This window comes from Amblyraja radiata, chromosome 1 (assembly GCF_010909765.2).
Source record: "Amblyraja radiata isolate CabotCenter1 chromosome 1, sAmbRad1.1.pri, whole genome shotgun sequence".
NCBI lineage: Eukaryota > Metazoa > Chordata > Chondrichthyes > Rajiformes > Rajidae > Amblyraja > Amblyraja radiata.
Window position 1 is genome coordinate 162,641,330 of NC_045956.1, and position 26,854 is coordinate 162,668,183.

General features: G+C 48.4%; 1 protein-coding gene across 9 annotated transcripts in view; it reads right to left on the bottom strand.

Moving 5' to 3' along the window:
- The window catches only part of fgfr3 (fibroblast growth factor receptor 3), a 118,392-nt gene that overhangs the window by 36,614 nt on the left and 54,924 nt on the right, over positions 1-26,854 (bottom strand). For all 9 annotated transcript variants that reach the window (XM_033034526.1, XM_033034532.1, XM_033034520.1 and 6 more), the window contains 2 exons: positions 19,008-19,067; positions 3,236-3,405 (listed from right to left, as the gene is read on the bottom strand). In XM_033034526.1, coding sequence (XP_032890417.1) covers positions 3,236-3,405; positions 19,008-19,067 — 230 coding nt within the window. The remainder of the gene's footprint in view (positions 1-3,235; positions 3,406-19,007; positions 19,068-26,854) is intronic.

Below are 26,854 nucleotides of genomic sequence, written 5' to 3' on the forward strand. Positions count from 1 at the left end.
GTAGACTTGTTGGTCCTATCACATCACCTTATGGTGTCAGGAAAACAACCTAGCCCTTAACGTCAGCAAGACAAAAGAGTCGGTTGTTGACCTAAGGAAACAGGGGCTAAACACAAACCTGTCCGCAATAACCCACTCAGATTCCTATCTTTTCCTATGCCTGATGTCGCAACTAGACACAAACACAAGCCACGTTATTCACCAGCTGCTGCCAATCCAGATTCAAGGACAGTTTCCTATGCATTTCGTTGTCTCTGTACTGTACACTGACAATGACAATTAAAATTGAATCTGAATCTTTTCCCCTTCACCTTAAACCTAGGTCCTCTGGTTCTCGATTCCCCAATCTGGGCAAGAGACTCTATGCATCTACCCGATCTATTCCTCTTGTGATGTTGTCAGAGGTTATGGGGAGAAGGCAGGAGAATGGGGATTGGAGGGAGAGATAGATCAGCCATGATTGAATGGCAGAGTATACCTGATGGGCCGAATGGCCTAATTCTGCTCCTATCACTTATGATCTTATGATTATATATACACCTCAAAAAGATCACCCCTCATACTCCCAGCCTACTCAACCTCGAGGAGCGCACGGTGGCACCAATTTGGCAGAGGAAGGGTGCAAATGTAGCATCTAATGTCAACCTGTGTCTGGAAGGGGCAGGGCAACAAAAAAGCGAAACATTTAGCGACTTTTGCAGCAGCGTTGGAGACAATTCCTGGCTTGCGTGGTTGGTAACGGATTAAAGCCAGCGCTGCATTCATGCGGTTAAGCATGCGATGTCACATGGGCTTTAGAGGATTAGAAAATACTGCAGATTCCACAAAGGAATTGAAAGCTGCTTTAAAGTAGGATTTCAGACCAAAAAGCCAACTTGTCACTTCTGGTTAGTGTATAATTCCAAGTTGGAGACAACAGGTTGAGATGAGTTGAACAAAAGTAAACGGGCAAACACATGTTTTATGCTTGTTCAGTCGGTTTATGGCCGTCATTAAAGGCAAGTTTAGAAACATAAAACATTCTTAAGGGATTGGACAGGCTAGATGCAGGAAACATGTTCCCCATGTTGGGGGGGGGGGGGGGGGGGGAGTCCAGAATCAGGGGTCACAGTTTAAGAATAAGGGGTAGGCCATTTAGGACTGAGATGAGGAAACACTTTTTTCACCCAGAGAGTTGTGAATCTGTGGAATTCTCTGCCACAGAAGGTAGTGGAGGCCAATTCACTGGATGCTTTCAAGAGAGAGATAGATATAGTTCTTGAGGCTAAATTAAGGGATATGGGGGAAAAGCAGGAACGGGGTACTGATTCTGGATGATCAGCCATGATTATATGAATGGCAGTGTTGGCTCGAAGGACCGAATGGCCTACTCCTGCATCTATTTTCTATGTTTCTAAGTTGTTTGTAGCTTGAAGCTGCTGTTTTTTGTCAAGAGATTTCAGCTCGTTCTTTATGACAGTGCATTGCCTGACGATCCCATGGTGATTCATGTCTCCCTGTGGATGTGGGGCAGGGTAGAACATTATGGACAAAATCTCTGGCAGATAAGGTGAGGAGGCACGGTCTGATGGAGCCATGGTCTGGTCAGCTTCATCTCCCAGGCTGGTCTACGCTGAACTCCCTTGCTGGGAGTCCCGTCAACATAAAGCTCCACCATCATCCCTCGTCCTGTGCAAGAGGCCTGTACTTGCTGGGGTTTAGCAGGATGGGGGGGACCTCATTGAAACTTACCGAACAGTGAAAGGCCTGGAGTGGATGTGGAGAGGATGTTTCCATTAGTGGGCAAGTCTAGGACTAGAGGTCATAGCCTCAGAATTAAAAGATATTCTTTAAGGAAGGAGGTGAGGAGAAATGTCTTTAGTCAAAGGGTGGCGAATCTGTGGAATTCATTACCACTGAAGGCTCTGGAGGCCAAGTCAGTGGATATTTTTAAGACAGAGATTTTCAGATGTTTGATTAGTGCGGGTGTCAGGGGTTATGGGGAGAAGACAGGAGAATGGGGTTGAGAGGGAAAGATAGATCAGCCATGATTGAATGGCGGAGTAGACTTGATGGGCCGAATGGCCCAATTCTACTCCTATTCCTTATGACCTAGTGGGATAGTCTAGCACCAGTGGCCATAGGCTCAGAATTAAAGGACGTACCTTTAGAAAGGAGATGAGGAGGAATTTGTTTAGTCAGAGGGTGATGAATCAGTGGAATTCTTTGCCACAGACGGCTGTGGAAGCCAAGTCAATGGATATTTTTAAGCTAGAGATTTTCAGATGTTTGATTAGTACGGGTGTCAGGGGTTATGGGGAGAAGGCAGGAGAATGGGGTTGAGAGGGAAAGATAGATCAGCCATGATTGAATGGCGGAATAGACTTGATGGGCCAAATGGCCTAATTCTGCTCCTGGAACCAATGAATGTATAAAGGGACTGTCCCACTGCGACGACCTAATCCGCGAGTTAAGAAGAGTGTCTTCGACCTTCAAGCTCGAGGGCACTCGCCTGGAAAACTTCGAGCTGGATCGACCGTCCGCGTTGAAACCGCGAGCTGGATCCACTGACCGCACACACACACGCACACATCACACAGGCAGGGGGCCAGGGAAAGTGGGGGAGCGCTGTCTGAAATTCACACCCGTGATGAAGAGGAAGGTAAACGGCTGCACTGTAATGGTAAGTCCTTTAGAGAGCGCGGAGGGGGAGGGGGGGGGGTGGGGGGTAGGGAAGGGGAGAGAGGGGGAGAGAAGGAGAGAGAAGGGGAGAGAAGGGGGGGGGGGGAGAGAGAAGGAGTGGAGACACTTTTAAGAAGTATAATAAAGTTTAGCGGGCATTTTACCCACTGGTCGGTTTTTCCTCGTCCTGAAAACTCCAATGAACCAATCAAAATGCCCGGTCAGCGAAGGAGATTGCCTACGGCTGCCCTCGACTGCCTGTAACTAAATAGCGACTCCACTCCACTGCACTACGAGTTACAAAGAACCATGCCGACCAATTTTTACTCGCGGAAAAGTTTTCAACATGCTGAAAATGTTTCCACGATCTAGCTGAGGCACGATCAAGAATATTCAGGAACTCCCTTGAGCATGAAGGAGAGTTCCAGCAACCTCATAGGACCTCGTGTCGCCAATGCTGTGAGTTTGAAGGCTGAAGACACTCTTCTAAACTCGCAGATTAGGTCGCCCCTTAAGGCTGGTGAGCAGCGGCTGGGCTCAGACAGGCCAGGGACGGCGCGGAGTAACTGCTCACCTTGATGCCACCGATCCGGTGCTCTCCCCGAAACTCTTTACTGTTCTTCAGCCAGTGGATGGTGGGGGTTGGGTTCCCGGCAGCTGGGCAGCGGAAGCGGACGGTGTTGGCCGCGGGGACCGCGTGCAGCTTCTTCTCCATGCGGTCGGGGCGGGCCCAGTACGGAGCTCCTGCAAACGACAGGCAGAACAAGCGTAAAACATTTAACCAGGGACTCATCTCAAAGTGCTATCACACCTACTGATGATTCAGGGTCCTGATAACAGCTGAGCAATTGAATCATCCCACCACAACCAGAGAGCAATGCTGAACCACTATCTACCTCTTTGATGTCCCTCCGACTATCCTTGATCAGACTTTTCAGAAAAGATTTACGACGATGTTGCCAGGACTAGAGGGTGTGAGCTATAGGGAGAGGTTGAGTAGGCTGGGTCTCTATTCCTTGGAGCACAGGAGGATGAGGGGTGATCTTATAGAGGTGTATAAAATCATGAGAGGAATAGATCGGGTGGATGCACAGAGTCTCTTGCCCAGAGTAGGGGAATCGAGGACCAGAGGACATAGGTTCAAGGTGAAGGGGAAAAATTTAATAGGAATCTGAGGGGTAACTTTTTCACACAAAGGTGGTGGGTGTATGGAACAAGCTACCAGAGGAGGTAGTTGAAGTTGGGACTATCACATTGTTTAAGAGACAGTTGGACAGGTACATGGATGGATAGGACAGGTTTGGAGGCATATAGACCAAGCGCAGGCAAGTGGGACCAGTGTTGCTGGGACATTGTTGGCCGGTGTGGGCGAGTTGGGCCGAAGGGCCTGTTTCCACACTGTATCACTACGACTCTCTATTTGCTTTGCACTAAACATTATTTCCTTATCATGTATCTGTACACTGTAAATGGCTCGATTGCAATCATGTATTGTTATTCTGCTGACTGGATAGCACGTAACAAAATCTTTTCACTGTACCACGGTACACGTGACAATAAACTAAAATGAATGAATGAAATTAATCCATTATGTTTAGTTTAGTTTAGAGGTACAGCGTGGAAACAGGCTCTGTCATCCATCAACATGGATAGGACAGGTTTGGAGGGATACGGACCAAACGCAGCAGGTGCAACTAGTGTAGCCAGATCAGGATGAAGAAGGGTCTCGACCCGAAATGCCATCCAATCCTTCTCTCCAGAGATGCTACCTGTCCCACTGAGTTACTCCAGCATTTTGTAGTTAGGATATGTTGGTCGGTGTGAGCAAGTTGAGCCGAAGGGCCTGTTTCCACACTGTATCACTCCATGACTCAATGTGTCCGCACTGACTATCGGTCACTCCACACACTAGCTCTATCCTACACACTAGAGACAATTTACAAAGGCCAATTAACCTGCAACACTGCGGAGAAAGGAAATGCAGATGCTGGTTTATATTGAAGATGGATACAAAGTGCAGGAGTAACTCTGCGGCTCAGGCAGCATCTCTGGAGGAAAAGGATGGGTAACATTACGGGCCGGGATCCCTTTTCAGTCTGAATGTGCAAACTCCGCACAGGCAGCATCCAAAGTCAGGATCGAAGCCGGGCCTCTGGAGTTGTGAGGCAGCAGATCCACTGCTGTATTACCGTGCCCACCCACACCCACATCCCAAATACATTACCTCCAGCGTTCCCAAGCTCCACTCTGTTTCAGCTGCAACGGCCTCATAAAGGGTAGGGAGAGGGGTGGGGGATGGGAGAGGGGTGGGGGTGGGGAGGGAGAGGGGTGGGGGGGGGAGGATTGGGGAGGAAGAGGGGAGGGGTGGGGGATGGGAGAGGGGTGGGGAGGAAGAGGGGTGGGGGAGGGGAGAGGATTGGGGAGGAGGAGAGGAGGGGTGGGGGAGGGTAGGGAGAGGGGTGGGGGTGGGGAGGGAGAGGGGTGGGGATGGGGAGGGAGTGGGGGAGGAGGGGAGAGGATGGGGAGGAAGAGGGGAGGGGTGGGGGAGGGGGAGGATTGGGGAGGAGGAGAGGAGGGGTGGGGGAGGGTAGGGAGAGGGGTGGGGGTGGGGAGGGAGAGGGGTGGGGGAGGGGAGAGGATTGGGGAGGAAGAGAGGAGGGGTGGGGGAGGGTAGGGAGAGGGGTGGGGGTGGGGAGGGAGAGGGGTGGGGATGGGGAGGGAGTGGGGTGGAGGAGGGGAGAGGATTGGGGAGGAAGAGGGGAGGGGTGGGGGAGGGGAGGGAGATGGGTGGGGGAGGGAGGGAGCGGGGTGGAGAGGGCAGGGAGAGGGGTGGGGTGGGGAGGAAGAGGGGTGGGGGATGGGAGGGGGGTGGGGAGGAAGAGGGGTGGGGGATGGGAGGGGTGGGGTGGGGGAGGGGAGGGAGTGGGGTGGGGAGGGGAGGGAGAGGGCTGTCGTTAGGGCTGTGGGTGAGGGAGGGAGAGGAGAGGATTGCTGTCTGTCTATCGGCCCGGGCAAGGCTTCAGGCACTGTCATATATGGCTGCGCTATGTCACTGCTCACCCAGCATGGAGCAGCAATGTCAGACTAATTTACTTTCCCAGCATGGAGAGCTTAATCAAAGCTCGCTGCTCTGGGGCAACGCGGGGTCACAGCAGTTCTCACTGTTAACCATCACAAGCGAGGCAAACCAATAATGCAAGCCATTTATTTCACTCTGGCACCAGGCAGATATTGGCTGACAGATTTGCAGTGAGGGAGATGTTTCTGTGCAGACAGATATGGCCAAGAACATTGGTTCCCTGACCTTAAACGCTGACAAGAGAGCTCACTGCCTGCCAACACAACGTGATTTAATTTCGCTGCACAAAACTATTTATGAGGCAGTGGAGGACAAGGTTATGGGCTGTGGGAAAAGACGACATCAGCCTTGGGTCGGAGGTGTGCTCATGGCTAAATCAAACACTCACTATGAGGATGGGAATGAAGGTAAACTACTGAAAATAACTCCTCCAACGAACAATTACTGCTCCCCAACTCTCAGCTGTTGTTATCAGGGTTCCAACGATGAGCAAGAGAAATGGGCAATGTGGGACCAATCTGATGCTCACCGCCTCTTGCAGGCTCACAGGGTGCCACACTCAAAAACTCTTAGTTTTACTTTAGTTTAGAGATACAGCGCGGAAATAGGCCCTTCGGCCTAGCGATTCCGCACCGACCAGCAATCCTCACACATTAACTCTATAGGGACAATTTACACTTATAACAAGCCAATAAAGCTACAAACCTATACGTCTTTGGAATGTGGGAGGAAACTGAAGATCTGAGGGAGAAAACCCACGCAGGTCACGGGGAGAGCGTACACACTCCGTACAGGCAGCACCGGTAGTCGGGATCGAACCCGGGTCTCCAGCGCTGCAAGCGCTGGAAGGCAACAACTCTACCGCTGCGCCACCGTGGCCGCCCTTGTCTTCTCAAAACAAATGGTCATAGTCATTCAGTATGGAAACCGGCCCTTCGGCCTAGCTTGCCCATACCGACCAAGAGGTCCCATCTCCGCACGTCCCACCTGGCCACGTTTGGCCCATGTCCCTCTAAACCTTCCCCATCGATGTACCTGAAGCAATGTCTTTTACATGTTGTTATAGTACCTGCCTCAACTACGTCCTCTGGCGGCTCATTCCATGTGCCCACCACCCTCGGTGTGAAAAAGCTGCCCCTGAGATTCCTATTAATTAGTGTAGTTTAGAGTTTAAAGATACAACACGGAACCAGGTCCTTCGGCCAACCGAGTCCGCATCGACCCCCCAAGATAGGAAATTGCCACAGAGAGTAAGTATTAGCACAATTATTAAACTGCAGGGAATCTCAGAAGCAAACCAATAACATGATTTTCAATCAGGCAGGGAAGTCTTAGTTAAGTCAGACACCGAGTGCTGGAGTAACTCAGCGGGTCAGGCAGCATCGCTGGAGAACACAGATAGATGATGTTTCAGGTCGGGATCCTTAACTTCAGACTGACAATAAGGGGCAGGGGAATTTTAAATCATACTTCTCCATAATTACCTCCTGATTAGTTTAGTTTAGAGATACAGCACGGGAACAAGCTCCACCACCCACCGCATCCACGCCGACCAGCGATCCTCATTATATTAGCTATCCAACACACTAGGGATAATTTACAATTTTTACCGAACCTACAAACCTGTACGTCTTTGGAGTGTGGGAGGAAACCAGAGCACCCGGCGAAAACCTACACGGTCACAAGGGGAACGTACAAACTCTGTACAGACAGCACCCGTCGTCAGGTTCGAGAATCCGGGTAGCGCTGTAAGGCAGCAATTCTATCACGTTCTTAAAAGTCCCTGCCCCTGATCACCTCGCCAATGACACGCCTGTATGCCTGGCCAGTTCACACAGAGGAACAGTAGACATGGATTAACTGCCTGGGGATGGGCACTCCCTTCCTTAGCCAGGCCTTGCTCCATCCTGCGTATCGGCATTGACTCGCTGGTATTTCTGGACACCCGCCAGCAGGCCGCTCGACTGGGTCTCAATTCGCTATTGCTAACAGATGTGATGATTATGCAAGTGGGATAACATAGCGACGAAAAAAGTAAACAGCCGAGATTGCAACATCGGAATCAATGGCATTCATAAAATAATGCGTGAAGTGTGCAGGCTGCCAACAGTGTTGGAAAATGTGATGTGAATGCGATGTGAATCCCTGGCGAGTTACTGCAGCAGATTCCACGCATTCCCTTGCAGTGCTTTTTCACATGTAGGCTCCACGGCCAAACTGCCTCCAGGACTCATTCACCCGCGCCACCACTCCCCGGCTCCGCGCGTTCCCCGCAGCCGAACGCTAAACCCGCCGCGCTCCGGACCTGATGATCCTCAGTACTGCCGGGGCAAAGTGCTGGGCGGGGAGCAGGGAAGAGGCCAAGGAATACAGGTTGGAGGCTGGGCCCGGGCCTAGGGAGGGGCTGTAGGACAGAAGCCAATTGAGAGCAGGGCTTTAGTCTTCGGTTTGTGCTTTGGAGATGCAGCGTGGAAACAGGCCCTTTGGCCCCTCCGAGTCCCTGCCGACCAGCGATCACCTGTTCACAGTCATTCTATCCTACAAACACTGAGGACAATTTACAGAAGCCAATTAACCTACAAATCTGCTCGTATGTGGGAGTATGTTTGGAATGGGGGAGGAAACCGGAGCGGCCACAGGGAGAACGTACAAACTCCGAACAGTCAGTGCCCGTGGTCAGGCTCGAAGGCGGTGCAGGCTCGAAGGGCCGAATGGCCTACTCCTGCACCTAATTTCTATGTTTCTATGAACCAGGGTCTCTGGCGCTGTTAGGCAGCAACTCTACCGCTGCGCCACCGTGCAGTCCTGGTGGCACAGTGGTAGAGCTGCTGCCTTACAATGCCAGAGGGCCCGATCTAACAAGGGATGGTGGCATTGCGAGTGGAGGCATATAAAAATCAGGGATGTGCATAGAACTTAGAACTGTACTGCACAGGAACAAGCCCTTCGGTCCACAATGTCAAGACCAACTTTTATCTGCCTGTATATATCCACCACCCTCCATATCTAGGTGCTTCTCTAAAAGTCTCCCAAATGCCACCATCGTACCTGCCTCCACCACCAGCACATTCCAGGTATTACACCACTCTGTGTAATAGTTGCAGGCCTTACAGCACTTGAATTGCCAGAGATCCGGGCGATCCCGACTACGGGTTCTGTCTGTATGGAGTTTGTACGTTCTCCCCGTGACCTGCGTGGGTTTTCTCCGAGATCTATGTTTTCTCCCACTCCAGGTTTGTAGGTGAATTGGTTTGGTATAAGTGTAAATTGTCCCTAGTGTGTGTAGGGCAGGGTTATGTGTGGGGATCGCTGGTCGGTGCAGACTCGGTAGGCCGAGGGGCCTGTTTCCGCCCTGTTTCTTAACTACCCATATCCGCTAGCCGGATAGCACACACAACAAAGGCTTTTCACTGTACCTCGGTACACGTGACAATGAACTAAACTGTAACTGAACCTCTGGTGTGCTTAAATTTGCCTTGGCCCTGTCACCATTCTTTGTTTACAGTGTACTATGTTTATATATTCTGTTGTGCTGCAGCAAGTAAGATTGTTCTATCTGGGACATATGACAATAAAACACTTGACTCTCTTTGGGAGGTTGTTAAACTCTTCGCAGCCAATGAAAGTAATGCCGTTCTTGCTCCCACAATGGGAAACAAGGTGGCAGATTTGGACAGAGTGAACAGTGCGAGATTAATGACCAGTTAAACTGTTCCTTTGTACGACTTGTCAAGACATAGGCTTTGGCCGGGAGCGCTGGAAACATTCCTGTTCCTCTTCACATCCAGGCAAGGGTTCAAATGGGACCTCTTCTCGTGTACAAAGTGATGCCCTGTGAATTAGAGCAAACCCTCGCCACAGAACCAAGGGCTTCGGAGAATAAAATAAAGTGCTCAAGGCTTGAGAATTTAATCCACAGTCCTTTCACTTTGAGGCAAGTGAGCCAAGCCCAACACTTAATTAGGATTAACAATGTTTTAATCAACAGAGAGTGAAAGCAGGAGTAATTTTTAGGTTTCGTTTTTAGGTTGAGAGATACAGCGTGTAAACAGGCCATTCGGCCCACCGAATCCGCACCTATCAGCATTCCCCGGACGACAGATGGCACAAGGGGCTAAGTGTTCGGCTGGCAACCGGAAGGTAGCTGGTTCGAATCCCGCTTGGAGTGCATACTGTCGTTGTGTCCTTGGGCAAGACACTTCACCCACCTTTGCCTGTGTGTGAATGTGTGTGAGTGATTGGCCAGCGTGCCACCCATGGTCACAGTTACGGTTATGGCCACATAACTACAGACACGTCTTATATCACTCTGTGGCACCAAGTGCTACACTACAGGCCGGCACAGTGGCGCAACGGTAGTGCCGGAGACCCGGGTTCGATCCTGACTACCGGTGCTGTCTGTACGGAGTTAGTACATTCTCCCCATGACCACCTCTGGGTGCTCCGGCTTACTCCCACACTCCAAAGACGTGCAGGTTTGTAGGTTAATTGGCTTCGGTAAAATTATCAATTGTCCCTGATATGTAGGATAGTGCAAGTGTACTATCGCTGGTCGGGCCGAAGGGCCTGTTTCTTCGCTGTATCTCTAAACTAAATTAAAGTAAGACACTGCTGTATTATTGTGACTACCGTATCATTGGTATAAACAGTATGAACACTGAATTCACCAACTTTAAGTAACACCACCACTTTCCTCCCTCCCCACAGAATAGTGAAAGGCTTGGATAGAGTGGATGTGGAGAGGATGTTTCCACTAGTGGGAGAGTCTAGGACTAGAAGCCATAGTCTCAGAATTAAAGGACGTCCTTTTAGGAAGGAGATGAGGAGGAATTTCTTTAGTCTGGTCTTTAGGTGAATCTGTGGCGGAGGTCAAGTCAGTGGATATTTTTACGGCAGAGATAGATTCTTAATTCGTACGGGTTTCAGAGGTTATGGGGAGAAGGCAGGAGAGTGCGGTTCAGAGGGAGAGATAGATCAGCCATGATTGAACGGCGGAGTAGACTTGATGGGCCAAATGGTCTAATTCTACTATTCCTTATGACCTTATCTGTGCACACCATTTCTCATCCCTCCTCCCCTTCCACCTATATCCCTCCCTCTGGCTAGACATTTCACTCATCTTCTCTCCTAACCCTATACTCCATAGTCTCCTTTACATCTCAGGTCTTTGTCTACCCATCTGCCAACCAAGCCCAGCTCCTGTATCCACCTATCACTTACCAAACTTTATCCCACTCTCAAATGATATCTACCTGACTGTACTCTAATACAATCACTGAAGATAGGTCCCTAATTTGAGGATGGACATTCTTGCTATTGAGGGAGTGCAGCGTAGGTTCACAAGCTTAATTCCCGGGATGTTGGGACCGACATATGATGAAAGAATGGAGCGACTGGGCTTGTATTCACTGGAATTTAGATGAGAGGGGATCTTATAGAAACATATAAAATTATTAAGGGATTGGACAAGCTAGATGCAGGAAAAATGTTCCCGATGTTGGGAGAGTCCAGATTCAGGGCCACAGTTTAAAAATAAGGGGTCGGCCATTTAGAACTGAGATGAGGAAAAACGTTTACACCCAGAGAGCTGTGAATTTGTGGAATTCTCTGCCTCAGAAGGCAGTGGAGGCCGATTCGCTCGATGCATTCAAAAGAGAGTTACATGGAGCTTTTAGGGCTAGCGGAATCAAGGGGATACGGGGAGAAGGCAGGAACGGGGTACTGATTGTGGATGATCAGCCATGATCACATTGAATGGTCGTGCTGGCTCGATGGGCCGAATGGCCTACTCCTGCACCTATTGTTTATGTATCTATGTATCTATGACCCCAATCGCCTTTACTTCTACTATCAACCCCCTGCTTTCCGTTACGGAAGACTGGTTAAATATCCAGTAAATGATCATGTATTCATTTTGGTTAAAAAGACAGGGACCCCATTTAATAAATTGGTGCCGGCCACCAATTGTGTTCTAAATGGAATCAGAGCTAATTACATAATGTGTCTGTCCGATGCCTGAGAATGCATGGGCAGATTTAATTAAAGATCAAATAGCCTCTCAATACTTAAAAGACGCATTGCTGAAGGTCCACAGGGAACATGTATAAATGGACTGATTTACTAAAGTGATGCATCGTCTTTTATTTGACTTAAGTCTGATTGCCAGAAAACATCATTGTTTTTCAGCTGATGGGAAAATTGAAGCACTAGCCAGGTTTTCATTATCACTAACCCCTAGGGTGTGTGTTACGTGTGACGACAGAAATGAAAGAACAAAGCTTAAGCATAGTCATAGAGCGATACAGCGTGGAAACAGGCCCTTCAGCCCAACTTACCCACACCGACTCACATATCCCAGCTACACTAGTCCTACCTGCCTGCATTTGGCCCATATCCCTCCAAACCTGTCCTATCCATGTACCTGTCCAAATGTTTCTTAAACATTGTGATAGCACCTGCCTCAATGACCTCTTCCAGCAGCTCATTCCATGCACCCACCACCCTTTATGTGAAAAAGTTACCCCTCGCGTTCCAATTAAACCCCCCCCCCCCCCCTCCCACCGTCACCTTAGACTGTTGTCCTCTGGTTCTCGATTCCCCTACTCTGGGCAAGAGACTCTGTGCGTTCAGGAAAGAACACCAAGAAATCTTTCTGTGAAGGTGACGACTGCTTTACTGACAAACAGGTACTTAAGTGAAGATTAATGACAAGTCTGCTGCCCCTGTGGGAAGGAACTACAGATGCTAGTTTAAAGCAAAGATAGACACAAAAAGCTGGAGTAACAGCGGGACAGGCAGCATCTCTGGAGAGTAGGAATGGGTGATGTTTCGGGTCGAGGCCCCTCTTCAGACTGGTTAGGGAGAAGGGAAACGAGAGATATAGACGATGATGTAGAGAGATAACGAACAACGAATGAAAGCTTTTTGTTTTACTCTGTCTCTGCCATTCCTCGGCTGTGATACAGTTTTAAGCCATTTTACACAACCCAGAACCGAGTCTACAATTGGATTTCTTTTTTCCAGCATGCACAAAGAGAAATTGTTGATGTGCATTCAAGTGAATGCCTAACAGGCTTAGAGCTGCGGCATGTTTTGTTGCAAAGTGGTGGACATATTTGGACTGGATAAGCCGTCGTCTAATTTCCTAAAGCAACAAATTGGCTCCAATTTATACTAATCCCTTCTTTAAAATGCCGATATCCTGTGACGGGCCCAATGATGATCACTGGCTAGATTTGTACATGTTTGCGTTACACTGCAGGTAGCAGCAGCAACACATTTCACCCCCCCCCCCCCCCCCCTCCCCACACTGCTCTCGATATCAGGCGTCTTATTACCTTCCTGCCAACCTCGACCCACTCGGTTACCCTGTACTCTGGCTGCCTACTAACGTGGTGAACTAACCGCCTCCACGCTGGCTCTTTACTCCAGCTGTCCAAAAATACAGAGCTCTATACTTTGTGGCCACCTTCTTCCAGCTAACATTGATCTATTCCTCATTTTCCTTGCTCCGCATCCCCTTTAATGTCTCGTTCTCACGCCTTGCACTTCCTTATCTCTGTGCCTCCCTCTCGCCTGGCTCTCAGTCTGAAGAAGGGCCTCGACCAGAAATGGTGCCCATTCATTCCTTCTCTCCGGAGATGCTGCCTGTCCCGCTGAGTTACTCCAGCATCTTGTGTCTATCCGTCCATAACGAATCCTCGCTGCACTGCTTGGTACTGTTTAGTTTAGAGATTCAGCGAGGAAACAGGCCCTTTGGCCCACCGAGCCCGCGCCGACCAGCGATCAGCCGTACACTAGTTCTATGTTATCCCAGTTTTGCACACTACACACAAGGGGCAATTTATAGTCCAATTAACCTACAAACCTGCATGTCTTTTGGAGTGTGGAGGGAAATTGGAGCACCCGGAGAAAATCCACGTGATCACGGGGAGAACGTACAGACTCCGAACAAACAGCACCCAGAGTCAGCATGGAACCCGGAGCTCAGTCACTGTAAGGCAGCAACTCTACCGCTGCGCCTCCCCACTGTTTCTTTCTGCCTCAGAACCCATCAGACTTTTAAACACCACAACCTCCAAATAAGCTCCGAACTATATAGATCTGGGGCGTTGGTTTTGTCGAGGCACTATTGTTGTTTGTTTTTTACATCCTGAACATTTTTGTTGTTTATTATGGTGTTTACAGAGTACTATGCTTACATGTCCGTTGTGTTGCTGCAAGTAAGAATGCCATGTTTATGTTTTGGGACACATGACATTAAAGGGCGGCATGGTGGTGCAGCGGTAGAAGGGTTGCTGCCTTACAGCGCCAGAGACCCGGGTTCGATCCTAACTGCGGGTGCTGTCTGTACGGCGTTTGTACGTTCTCCTGGCAACCGTGTGGGTTTTCACCGGGTGCTCTGGTTTCCTCCCACACTCCAAAGATGTACAGATTTGTAGGTTAATTGGCTTTGGTAAACATTGTAAATTGTCCCTAGTGTGTGTGGAATATTGTTAGTGTGCGGGGATCTCTGGTCGGCGCGGACCCGGTGGGCTGAAGGGCCCGTTTTCGCGCTGTATCTCTAAACTGTATCACTAAACTAAAGCACTCTTGACTTGACTCCAGCTTGGATTCACTCTGGCAAGCAGCAGGCCAAGGCCAACGCAAGGGTATGGAACTCCTCATCGCATTTTAATGCCGATTCGGAAGTGGCGTAAACTTCTGGTCCTCCACCCTTCCCCTCTCCTCCAAAAAGACATTGACTTAAAGCTCATGTTTAAGAAAGAACCGTAGATGCTGAAAAAATCGGTAGACAAAAAATGCTGGAGAAACTCAAGCGGTGAGGCAGCATCTATGGAGAGAAGGAATGGGTGGCGTTTCGGGTCAAGATCCTTCTTCAGACCCTTGCCCCTAAAGCTCATGGTGGGCAGACATAGGCCTGGAGCTTGAGTCTGCAGATGGCCTCCAGCCTGCCTGTGGAGTACCACCCGCTTGCTGGGACAACTCCCAGGAGGCTCCGTGTGAGGCTAGGCCAGAGTTCCTGGCTAAAACACACGGCGCACCAGTGCTGGCCGCTGCATTCAGCACATTGAAAATTCAAAACACATTCCCCATGGCCACATCTCGAGCTGCAGCCCTGGAAGCTTTCTCGGTTGCAGGAACAATGCTTCTTTGTAATTACTCGCATGTGATCTCATCTCGTCCCGATTAATCAGTGGAGCTGGCTGTTGCTAGGTGGGCCAAAACAAATACTGTAGCAGGACGATTCCTGCTCCGGTTTACCTGATCGCGGGGCCACACAGGTGGCCATGACGTTACCTGTAAACTACTGCAGAGTGCCTTGTATGTCTCGCTGTCACCTTCCCCTCCGCCAACATAGTAAATAGGTGCAGGAGTAGGCCATTCGGCCCTTCGAGCCTGTACCGCCAGTCAATAGGATCATGGCTGATCAGCATTAAAATCAGTACCCCGTTCCTGCTTTTTCCCCATATCCCTTGATTCTTTTAGCCCTAAAAGATAAATCTAACTCTCTCGTGAAAAAGTCCAGTGAATTGGCCTCCACTGCCTTCTGTGGCAGAGAATTACACAGATTCACAACTCTTCGGGTGAAAAAGTTTTCCTGATCTCAGTTCTAAATGGCCTACCCCTTATTCCTTATTCCTAAACTATGGCCCCTGGTTCTGGACTCCACCAACATCGGGAACATTTTGCTTTCATCTAGCCTGTCTAATCCCTTTAGAATTTTACATGTTTCTATAAGAGATCCTCTCATCCTTCTAAACTCCAGTGAACACAAGCCCAGTCAACCCATTCTTTCATCGTATGTCAGTCCCGCCATCCCAGGAATTAACCTGGTGAACCTACGCTGCACTCCCACAATAGCAAGAATGTCCTTCCTCAAATTAGGAGACCAAAACTGCAAACAATACTCCAGGCACAGTCTCACCAGGACCCTGTACAACTGCTGTAGGGCCTCTTTGCTCCTAAACTCAAATCCTCTCGCAATGAAGGCCAACATGCCATTAGCTTTCTTCACTACCTGCTGTACCTGCATGCTTACTGTCAGTGAGTGATGTACAGGTACACCCAGGTCTTGTTGCATCTCCCCTTCTCCTAATCTGGCATCATTCAGATAATAATCTGCCTCCTGTTCTTGGATAACCTAACATTTATCCACATTATACTGCATCTTCCATGCATCTGCCCACTCACCCAACCTATCCAAGTCAACCTGCAGCCTCATAGCATCCTCCTCGCAGCTCACATTGCCACCTAGCTTTATGTCATCTGCAAACTTGGAGATGTTACATTTAGTTTCCTCGTCTAAATCGTTAATATATATTGTAAATAACAGGGCTCCCAGCGTTGAGCCTTGTGGCACCCCACTAGTCACTGCCTGCATTCTGAAAAGGACCCGTTAATTCCTATTCTTTGCTTCCTGTCTGCCAACCAGTTCTCTATCCATGTCAATACCCTACCTCCAATACCATGTGCTCTAACTTTGCACTCTAATCTCTTGTGTGGGCCTTGTCGAAGGTTTATTGAAAGTCCAAAATGTGCCATTCTACATTTCCTTGTTCATCGTCCCCATTTATCTGTATTTTTTTTACACCTTACCCTTCCATTTCTCTGTCTCCCTCTGCCCTGACTATCAGTCTGAAGGGTCTCGACCCAATACGTCACCCATTCCTTCTCTCCAGAGATGCTGCCTGTCCCGTTGAGTTACTCCAGCATTTTGTGTCTATCATCTGCAAACTTGGCCACAAAGCCTTCAATCCCCTCATCCAAATCATTGATATACAACGTAAAGAGTAGCGGCCCAGCGTCGACCCCGCGGCACTCCGCTAGTCACCAGCAGATGCTGCCCGACTCGCCGAATTCCTCCAGCACTTTGTGTTTTACTCAAGATTCCAGCATCAGCAGTTCTTTGTCTGAGTGAGGCCCAGCGTAAATTGGAGGAACAGCACCTCATATTTCACTTGGGCAGCTTACACCCCAGCTGTATGAATATTGAATTCTCCACCTTCAAGTAACCCTAGCTTTCCCTCTCTTTCCATCCCTCCGACCAGTCTGAGTGTCCCTGATTACATTTTATCTCTGTTTGCTTTGTTGTTACCTTCTCCTCGCTAACAACGATCTATTCTACATTTTCCTTGGTCTCCACCCCCTTTGATGTTTCGTTCTCACACCTCACACTTCCTTATCTCTGTATCTCCCCCTCCCCCTCCCCTGACTCTCCAGAGATGCTGCCTGTCCCGCTGAGTTTTTTGTGCCTATCTGCAATTCCTGGTTTCCTTATCTCTCAGCCTTTTCCAGCTCCTCTGCATCGGTTCAAGAAATAATCCTGACAAACCCACTCCCCCCATAGTATTCTTGCAATTGTAGAGCATAATACAACACAGCACAGGAACAGGCCCTTGGGCCCACAGGGTTTGTGCCGAAAATAATGCCAAGTTAAACTGATATCCCCTCCCTGCACGCGATCCAAATCCCTCCACAGAATATAATAACACTACAGCATGGGAACACGGCTGCTAGGTGGGCGGGCAAATAAAGAGACATTTTAATAGATGTTGAGTGAAGTTTCATGCACAACCCCGACTGCTGAAGAAATAAACAAGATGGCATGTTCCAGAGAGCCGGATGAATACAGAGACTCATTTAAAGGCAGGAATAATTCTTTAACTGGTGCTCGACTTCTGGTGTGGAGCAGGAGTAGAAGTAGGCCAACGGGCCTATCGAGTCTGCTCCACCATTCAATCATGGCTGATGACCAATCTTTCCTTCTCACCCCATTCTCCTGCCTTCTCCCCGTAACCTGTGATGCTCTTACTACTCAGGAAAGAATTCTGGTGCTTCAGGTGGATTTTTACCAACCCATGGCCTCTACTAGTGGGGACCCTGGCACCACCTCTGTCTGTCATATCTCGGCAGTTGCAGATTTCTGCCCTATTTTTCTGCAGAATAAATGTGATACACAGTTGTAACTTCAGCTGAGATGCACGGGTTATCTGTGAAATATGTCATGAATATAAAAGCATGCAATTTTCATAAAGTTTATCAAATCTGTTTACATGGAATCCTTGGAGAGAAGGAATGCGCGATGTTTTGGGTCGAGACCCTTTTCAGTCTGAAGAAGGGTCTTGACCTGAAACGTCACCCATTCCTTCTCTCCAGAGATGCTGCCTGTCCCGCTGAGTTACTCCATGCTGCCTGTCCCGCTGAGTTACTCCAGCTGTTTGTGTCTTTCTTCGGTTTAAACCAGCATCTGCAGTTCCTTCTTACACACACATGGAATCCTTGATCTGTAACTCATGACTTGATATCTTTCCACTCCTTGAATCACTCCTTCTTCCATCAGGCAAGAGGTACTAGGAGTGTGAAAACTCACTCCTCCAGATTCAGGGGCAGTGTCTTCCCAGCTGCTATCACCAACCAGAGAGCGGTTCTGACCTACCATCTACCTCATTGAAGACCCTTAGACTATCTTTTATCGGAATTTACTTTGCACTAAATGGTGTATCATGTACCATGTATTCAACAGATACCTTAATCATGTACCTGTACACTGTGGATGGTGTGATTGTAATCATGGATGTTTAAGAAAGAACTGCAGATGCTGGAAAAATCGAAGGTAGACAAAAATGTTGGAGAAACTCAGCGGGTGAGGCAGCATCTATGGGGCGAAGGAATAGGTGACGTTTCGGGTCGAGACCCTTCTTCAGTCTGAACGCCACCTATTCCTTCGCTCCATAGATGCTGCCTCACCCGCTGAGTTTCTCCAGCATTTTTGTCTACCTTTGTAATCATGGACAGTCTGTTCACTGTCTGGATAGCATGCAATAGAAATGCTGTTCATATTTCACCTCAATACAGATGATAATAATAAACTAAACTAAAATTGGGTGGTGGAATGCGGAGATTTTCACTACATTTCAGTATACTACATACCAAAATAACACAGCGAATAAAAAATGCAAAGTGCTGGAGTAACTCAGCGAGTCAGGCATCATCTCATGGAGAGGTGACATTTTGGGTCGAGACCCTTCTTCAGATTCAGATTCAGACGGAGATGCTGCCTGTTATTCCAGCACTTTGTGTCTTTTTTTGTAGACCAGCACCTGCAGTTCCTCGTAGCTACAGCAAAGCAAATGACCATCTTCCACTGTATTCAGCGGGAAGCGGATTGCCAGCCAGATCTCTGCTTGCCTTGTAGATAGGGCAGCATGATTCTTAACGTATGTATGTATGGGGAGAAAGAGCTTCTATGGCATTGGTACATTACCTGTATCCTCACTTCCATCATCATCATCATCATCTTCATCATCACCCGAAGACACAGAATCTGAAAGATAAATTAAAACTCTTATTAGCGTAACACCAGAGGGAACGTGTAAGGTGGAACACTTCAGTGTGCCAAGATTTCTACAACTGCACCAAGGAAAGAAGGTCGTGTCGTGGGCAGCAGCAGCATGAGAATCTGACACACTATCCACTCATGGCAACCTTAGCACCCTTCACTGTCACTGGGACCAAGTCCTGGGACATTCCAGCTACATTTAGGTGGCACAGAGGCGCATCTGGTCGAGCTGCTGCCTCACAGCGCCAGAGACCACGGTTCGATCCCGACTACGGGTGCTGTCGGTTTAGAGTTTGTACGTTCTCCCCATGGCCGTCTGGGTTTTCTCCAACACTCCAAAGATGTACAGGTTTGTAGGTTAATTGGCTTTAGGTAATGACTGTAAATTGTCCCTAGTGTGTGTAGGATAGTGTGCGGGGACTCGGTGGGCTGAAGGGCCTGTTCCCGCGCTGTATCTCTGAACTAAACATGGTAATGCAGAACCGCTGAAGAGGCTTCTTTCTTGTGCACGGGGCCTCTGATAGGCCTCCAGGGGTCCAGTCAGACTGACCAATAATGCCAGCTGTCCATTCCCTCCTCAGATGCTGCCTGACCCACTGAGTTCATTCAACACTTCGTGTTTTGCTCAAGATTCCAGCATCTGCAGTTTCTCGTGCGTCAATTTATTGCATTCACTTTACTTCAGAAACAGTGCAAAGTTCCCTACCTGCAGATAAATGGCCTCAGAGTACAGAATGGAGGCGATACAAATAAAGGCAATAAGGAACCAGGGCAGTGTTTGTCGAACACTTGACCTTTTGTCATGAGCTCCCAAAGTACTTCATAGCATAAGGATTACTCTCGAACTGTTGGCCAGTCTGGGTACAGTAAGTTCTCACACACAGAGCGATGAACAAAGATGCAGTTAATCAGCCCCGTCACAGTAGGTTCAGTGTGAAATGTTGGCCAGGAAACTGGGAGAATAGCTTTGCTCTTTGCTAAAGGGTGCCGTGGGATCCAATGCATTTACTGCACCTCCTCAGTTTATCTCCCTCAGTGATGCACTGGGTGGCAGCTTGCATTACGGCTTCATGCTTCTGCAGTGATAGGCTCCGACCTGGGTGTCAGCTCGTGGGGGGGGGGGGAGACAGTCATACAGCACGGAAACTGGGCCTTCGGACCAACACCCACGCTGATCAACATGCCCATTTTAGATAGGGCCATTTGCCCGCATAAGGCCCATACCCCTCCCAGCTTTTCCTATCCATGTACCTTCTGCAGTTGTACAGGGCCATAGTGAGACCACACCTGGAATATTGTGTGCAGTTTTGATCTCCAAATTTGAGGAAGGACATTCTTGCTATTGAGGGAGTGCAGCGTAGGTTTACAAGGTTAATTCCCAGGATGGCGGGACTGTCATATGCTGAGAGAATGGAGCGGCTTGGGCTTGTACACTCTGGAGTTTAGAAGGATGACAGGGAATCTTATTGAAACATATGTTTATTAAGGGTTTCGACACGCTAGAGGCAGGAAACAAGTTCCCGAATTTGGGGGAGTCCAGAACCAGGGGCCACAGTTTAAGAATACCAGGTAAGCCATTTAGAACGGAGATGAGGAAACACTTTTTCTCACAGAGAGTTGTGAGTGTGTGGAATTCTCTGCCTCAGAGGGCGGTGGAGGCCGGTTCTCTGGAAACTTTCAAGAGAGAGCTAGATAGGGCCTTTGAAGATAGCAGTCAGGAGATATGGGGAGAAGGCAGGAACGGGGTACTGATTGTGGATGATCAGCCATGATCACATTGAATGGCGGTGTTGACTCGAAGGGCCGAACGGCCTACTCCTACACCTAGTGTCTATTGTCCAAATGTCATTATTGTTTTGTTTAGTTTATTACTGTCACGTGTGCTGAGGTACCGTGAAAAGCTTTTTGTCGCCTGCTATCCAGTCAGTGAAAATACTGACCGCCCACAGTGTAGTCAGGCCGTCCATGGTGTACAGATACAGGATAAAGTGAATAAGGTTTCATGCAAGATAAAGTCCAGTAAAGTGCGATTAAAGATAGTCTGCGGGTCTCTAGTGATGTAGATGGTATGTCAGGGCCACTCTCTAGTTTGTATTGTACCTGCTTCAACTACTTTCTCCAGCAGATCAATCCATATGCCCACCATCCTCTTTGTGAAAAGGTTGGCCCTCAGGTTCCGTATAAATCTTTACCCTCACATCATAAATCAATGCTGTCCCCATCCCCATCCCTGGGAAAAGGCTTGTGTGCACTCATTTTTTAACTGCCTAATAATTATGTACACCTCTATAAAGTCACCCCCCCCCCATCAGTCTGAAGAAGGGTTTCGGCCCGAAACGTTGCCCATTTCCTTCGCTCCATAGATGCTGCTGCACCCGCTGAGTTTCTCCAGCATTTTTGTGTACCTTCTATAAAGTCACCTCATTCCCTTACATTCCACGGAATAAACTCCCAGCCTGCTCAAATTCTCCTTAGAACTCTGGCCCCCGAGTCCCAGCAACATTCTTCTAAATCTTCTTTGTACTCTTTTCAGATTAATGGAGTCTTTCCTATCGCAGGGTAATCAAGTGTACACAATACTCCAAGTTTGGCCTCACCAACATCTTGTATAACCACAACATATCGTTCCAAGTCTTGTATTCAATGCCTTAACTAAAGAAGGCATGCATGCTATAAGTCTTCTTCACCACCCTGTCTACCTGTGATGCCACTTTCAGGGAACTACGTACTTGCACTCTGAGTAGGAAAGAACCACACACCTGTAACACCTGTGGCAGAGCTCACAGATTTGGGAGATGTTATGGGGGAGTAACTACGTTCTGTACACCAGCCACGGAGGGAATGAATGATTAGGCCTCTGTGACTTGGTCCTTTTCTGCAAGAGTTTTCAAGCGAGAGTTGGATGTTGCTCTTACGGCTAAAGGAACCAAGGGATATGGGGAGAAAGCAGGAATGGGGTAGTGATTTTAGATGATCAGCCATGATCATATTGACTGGCAGTGCAGGCTCGAAGGGCCGAATGGCCTACTCCTGCACCTATTTCCTATGTTTCTACGTTTCTAAGAGTTAATGGACTCCTTATCTGAAGTATGTCGAGTATTTTTATTTATAATTTTTACGGCAGTTTTTATGAGCATAGGAACCATGGATGTTAGACACGACCCTTTTAAGAGAAAGGTCTGGCCGTTTCCACACAGTGAGTCAGTGTGCAGGTCCAGGGCACCTAAACAGAAACTGCATTTAGCTGCAGTCTCACAGATCACTTCAATCAGGCCCTGGCATGTTTCCCACCTCCTGTTCCCAGACTGATTCCACATGAATTGGAGTCTCAAGCCATTCAGCTCATGTTTTTGCTGAATGGAACCTGTACAGGAAAGTACATTATTGGATTTGATCGCCGCTCCCTATCGGCGCAGCTGAACGGGAAAACTGAACTATCAGCTCCTCTGCCATCGGCAGCGAAACTTGACTTTAGAGTTGGTGGCACAGCGGTAGAGTTGCTGCCTCACAGCGCCAGAGACCCGGGTTCGATCTTGACTATGCTAAAAGCGGTCTGTATGGAGCTTGTTAGATCTCCCTGTGCTCTGGTTCCCCCCCACACTCCAAAGACGTACAGGTTTGTAGGTCAATTGGCTTCGGTAAAGTAGTAAATCGGCCCTAATGTGTAACGGAGTACTAGTGTATGGGTGATTGCTGGTTGGTGCGGACTTGGTGGGCCAAATGGCCGTGCCGTATCTCTAAAGTCTAAAGACTTCAGAGACACAGCGTGGAAACAGGCCCTTCGGCCCAATTAATCTGTGCCGACCCATACAAGCATCCTATACACTAATTCTATCACACACTCTAGCGACAATTTACCAAAGCCAATTAACCTACAGATTTGCACGTCTTTGGAGTGTGGAAGGAAACCGGAGCACCCGGAGAAAACCCATGCAGTCACAGGGAGAACGTGCAAACTCCGTACAGACAGCACCCGTAGTCAGGATCGAATCCGGGTTTCTGGTGCTGTAAGGCTGCAACTCTACCGATGCGCCACAGTGCCGCCTCATGATTGGGGTTGCCTGGCAACCCTTATTGGAATCGAACGGCAGCTGGGGGTCTTTGTCAGTCCTCACACATCTACTTAGTGAAGAGAGGCCTAGATAATTGGATCAGAAATACGAGTTTGCATCCCCATCCCAGCTAATTCAAATACAGCAAATTCGATAAATTAGGAATAAAAAGTAAGTACAAATGACAATTGAAAATAACCATCTGGTCTATTAATGCCCTTCAGGAAAGGAAATCCTCCATCCTGACCCAGTCTCTCCTCCATGTGACATCACATCCACTCAATGAAATGGCCTAATAAGCCACCAAACTTAGAGGAAATTGGAGATAGGCAGTGACAACAGCTTCCTGCGACCCAATAAGTAAGGAACAACATTCTGGATTTCTGGAATTCCTAAAAGGGCACATAGTGCTGGAGTAATCCAGAGAGTCAGGCAGCATCTCTGGAGAACATGGATAGGTGATGTTTCTTCTCTGAGACCTGAGAGATACTGCCTGACCTGCCGAGTTACTCCAGCATTTTGTGTCCCAAATGCTCCCAATGGCCTAGTAGCAAATAAAAGTGCATCTATAAAGAATAGTAATAAAATAACTTGAAAATATATACCAGTTTCAACTTCAGGATGTTTTCAAATAATTCACAGCCAATGAACCATCCTTGAAATGTAGACAATATGTCCAACATTACAGCAGTCCCCGAGTTCTGCATTGCAGCACAGCCTTACACAACATGGAAAATTCCTTCCAATGGGCCACAAACCCCAACATTGGGACGCACAAGCAAATCTGTGATCAACTGAATGTTGACTCCATCTTTCAAATTAATACAGTTTCCTTTCTTGCTTTAGACAATAGACAATAGGTGCAGGAGTAGGCCATTCGGCCCTTCGAGCCAGCACCGCCATTCAATGTGATCATGGCTGATCATCCCCAATCAGTGCCCCTTTCCTGCCTTCGCCCCATAATCCCCTGACTCCGCTGTCTTTAAGAGCCCTATCTAGCTCTCTCTTGAAAGTATCCAGAGAACCTGCCTCCACCGCCCTCTGAGGCAGAGAATTCCACAGACATAACTCTCTGTGAGGAAAAGTGTTTCCTCGTCTCCGTTCTAAATGGCTTACCCCTTATTCATAAACTGTGGCCCCTGGTTCTGGACTCCTCCAACATCGGGAACATGTTTCCTGTCTCTAGCGTCCAAACCCTTAACAATCTTATATGTTTCAATAAGATACTCTCTCATCCTTCTAAACTCCAGAGTGTACAAGCCCAGCCGCTCCATTCTCTCAGCATATGACTGTCCCGCCATCCCGGGAATTAACCTTGTAAACCTACGCTGCAATCCCTCAATAGCAAGAATGTCCTTCCTCAAATTAGGGGACCAAAACTGCACACAATACTACAGGTGTGGTCTCACTAGGGCCCTGTACAACTGCAGAAGGACCTCTCTGCTCCTATACTCCAATATCAAGACCTATTCTAGTTCCGATCCTTCCCGGCTCACAAGCTTGCTGATCCTCCTTGCAAGTTCATAAGAATAACGAGCTACATCAGGCAATCCAGCCATCGAATCTACTCTGCCATTCAATCATGGATGATCTATCTTTCCCTCTCAACCCCATTCTCCCCAGAACCCCTGACACCCTTAATAATCAAGAATCTGTCAAAACTCTGGTTTAAAACTACCCAATGACTTGGCCTCCACAACTGTCTCTGGCAATGAATTCCACAGATTCACCACCCTCTGACAAAATAAATTCCTCCTCATCTCCTTCCTAAAGGTACGCCCTTTAATTTTGAGGCTATGACCTCTGGTCCAAGACTCTTCCACTAGTGGAAACATCCTCTCCACATCCACTCTATCCAGGCCTTTCACTATTTGGTAAGTTTCAATGAAGTCCCCCACCATCCTTCTATGCTCCAGCGAGTACAGGCCCAGTGCCGTCAAACGCTCATCATATGTTACACCATGCCTTGAGGTTGTGATAATGCATATTGACTGTATTTGCCTGACAGGTGTACATTTAAATGGAGCGCAAAGTGGGTGAAATATCTTTCACACCGAGAGCTCTCTTTCATCAGCCACTTGATCAAAACCAGAAATCACCACCGATGCCATGCACAGTGCTTCAATTGAAAACAGCTGCTGGAGTCACTTAGTAAGTCAAGATGCAGCGTAACATAGTGCAGCAGAGTTTATGTTTGGGCTCTTGTTCGGTGGAGTATGTTGCTTTAAACCTGGTGGGAATGGAGAGAGGCGGCATTGAACCCACTCACATCGATCTGCCTGCAGATTTTTAGTTTAGTTTAGATTTAGAGACACAGCGCGGAAACAGGACCATCGGCCCGCCGGGTGCGTACCGGCCAGCGATCTCCGCACCATAACACTATCCTAAACACACTAGAGCCAATTTATATTTATACCGAACCCAATTAACCTACAAACCTGTACGTCTTTGGAGCGTGGGAGGAAATCGAAGATCTCGGAGAAAACCCACGTGGAGAACGTTAAAAAAAAACTCTGTACAGACAGCACCCGTAGTCAGGATTGAACCCAGGTTTCTGGCGCAGTGGGTCAGCAACTCTACCGCGGAGGAGAGAAATACGGTCTGCCAAAGGAGGGGAAAAGGGAAACTTTCGCCAAGTCTGGGAAGCGAGGGTTTGGGAAGGAGGGGGGAAGAAAGAAAACCTGGGAAGGACAGGAACGTGGTGTCAGACGGGAGCTGTGAGATCTGGGAAAGGGGGCAAGGTATTCAGGAGGATGTTTGATTCACACGTGATCCAGAAATGAGAATTACGAGCGAGCGAGCCCTAATTTGCTCCAGCGGGATTCCAAATAAAGGATTAATCAGAGCACGTAAAACACCAGCGGCCCAGCTGCTTCCAATATTCACACACTACAGTTAATTACCTTTCAATCAGTCATCAACAAATGGAGGCCCAGGGCCCCTCCAAACACGTTGTAATAAATTGGCCATTAGAGCACTTGGTCAGGATAAGCAAGTCATCGCCCTCTGCAGGAAGCAGCCATTTCCCTCAGATCTCCCGTACTGGTACAGTAGGATTGCAGGTGCTTTAACAGCGAGGCACGCTGGCAAGCAGTCAGCACTCTCCCTGGGCCGAGTGGTACTCCTTCCTGTCACTGCCCCAGTGATCGACAGACTGGCGGTACCTCCTGCCTGTGCAATTCTCTGCCACAGAAGGCAGTGGAGGCCAATTCACTGGATATTTTCAAGAAAGAGTTAGATTTGGCTCTTAGAGCTAAAGGAATCAAGGGATATGGGGAAAAAAAGCAGGAGCGGGGTACTGATTTTAGATGATCAGCCATGATAATTTTGAATGGCGGTGCTGGCTCGAAGGGCCGAATGGCCTGCTCCTTCACCTTATTTTATTTCATGTCACATCCAATTCTGTTATCCAGCAACTGAACCTACCTTTCACCACGTTTACGGGACAGCTTCTTCCCAGCTGTTATCAGGCAACTGAATCATCCTACCACAACCAGAGAGCAGTGCTGAACTACTATCTACCTGATTGATGAAACTCGGACTGTCCTTGATCGGGCTTTGCTGGCTTTACCTTGCACAAAACGTTATTCTCTCATCATGCATCGATACACTGTAAATTGCTCGATTGTAATCATGTATTGTCTTTCTGCAACAAAAGCTTTTCACTGTACCTCAGTATGCGTGACAATACACTAAAGAGTGGCCCTCACGTAACATCTA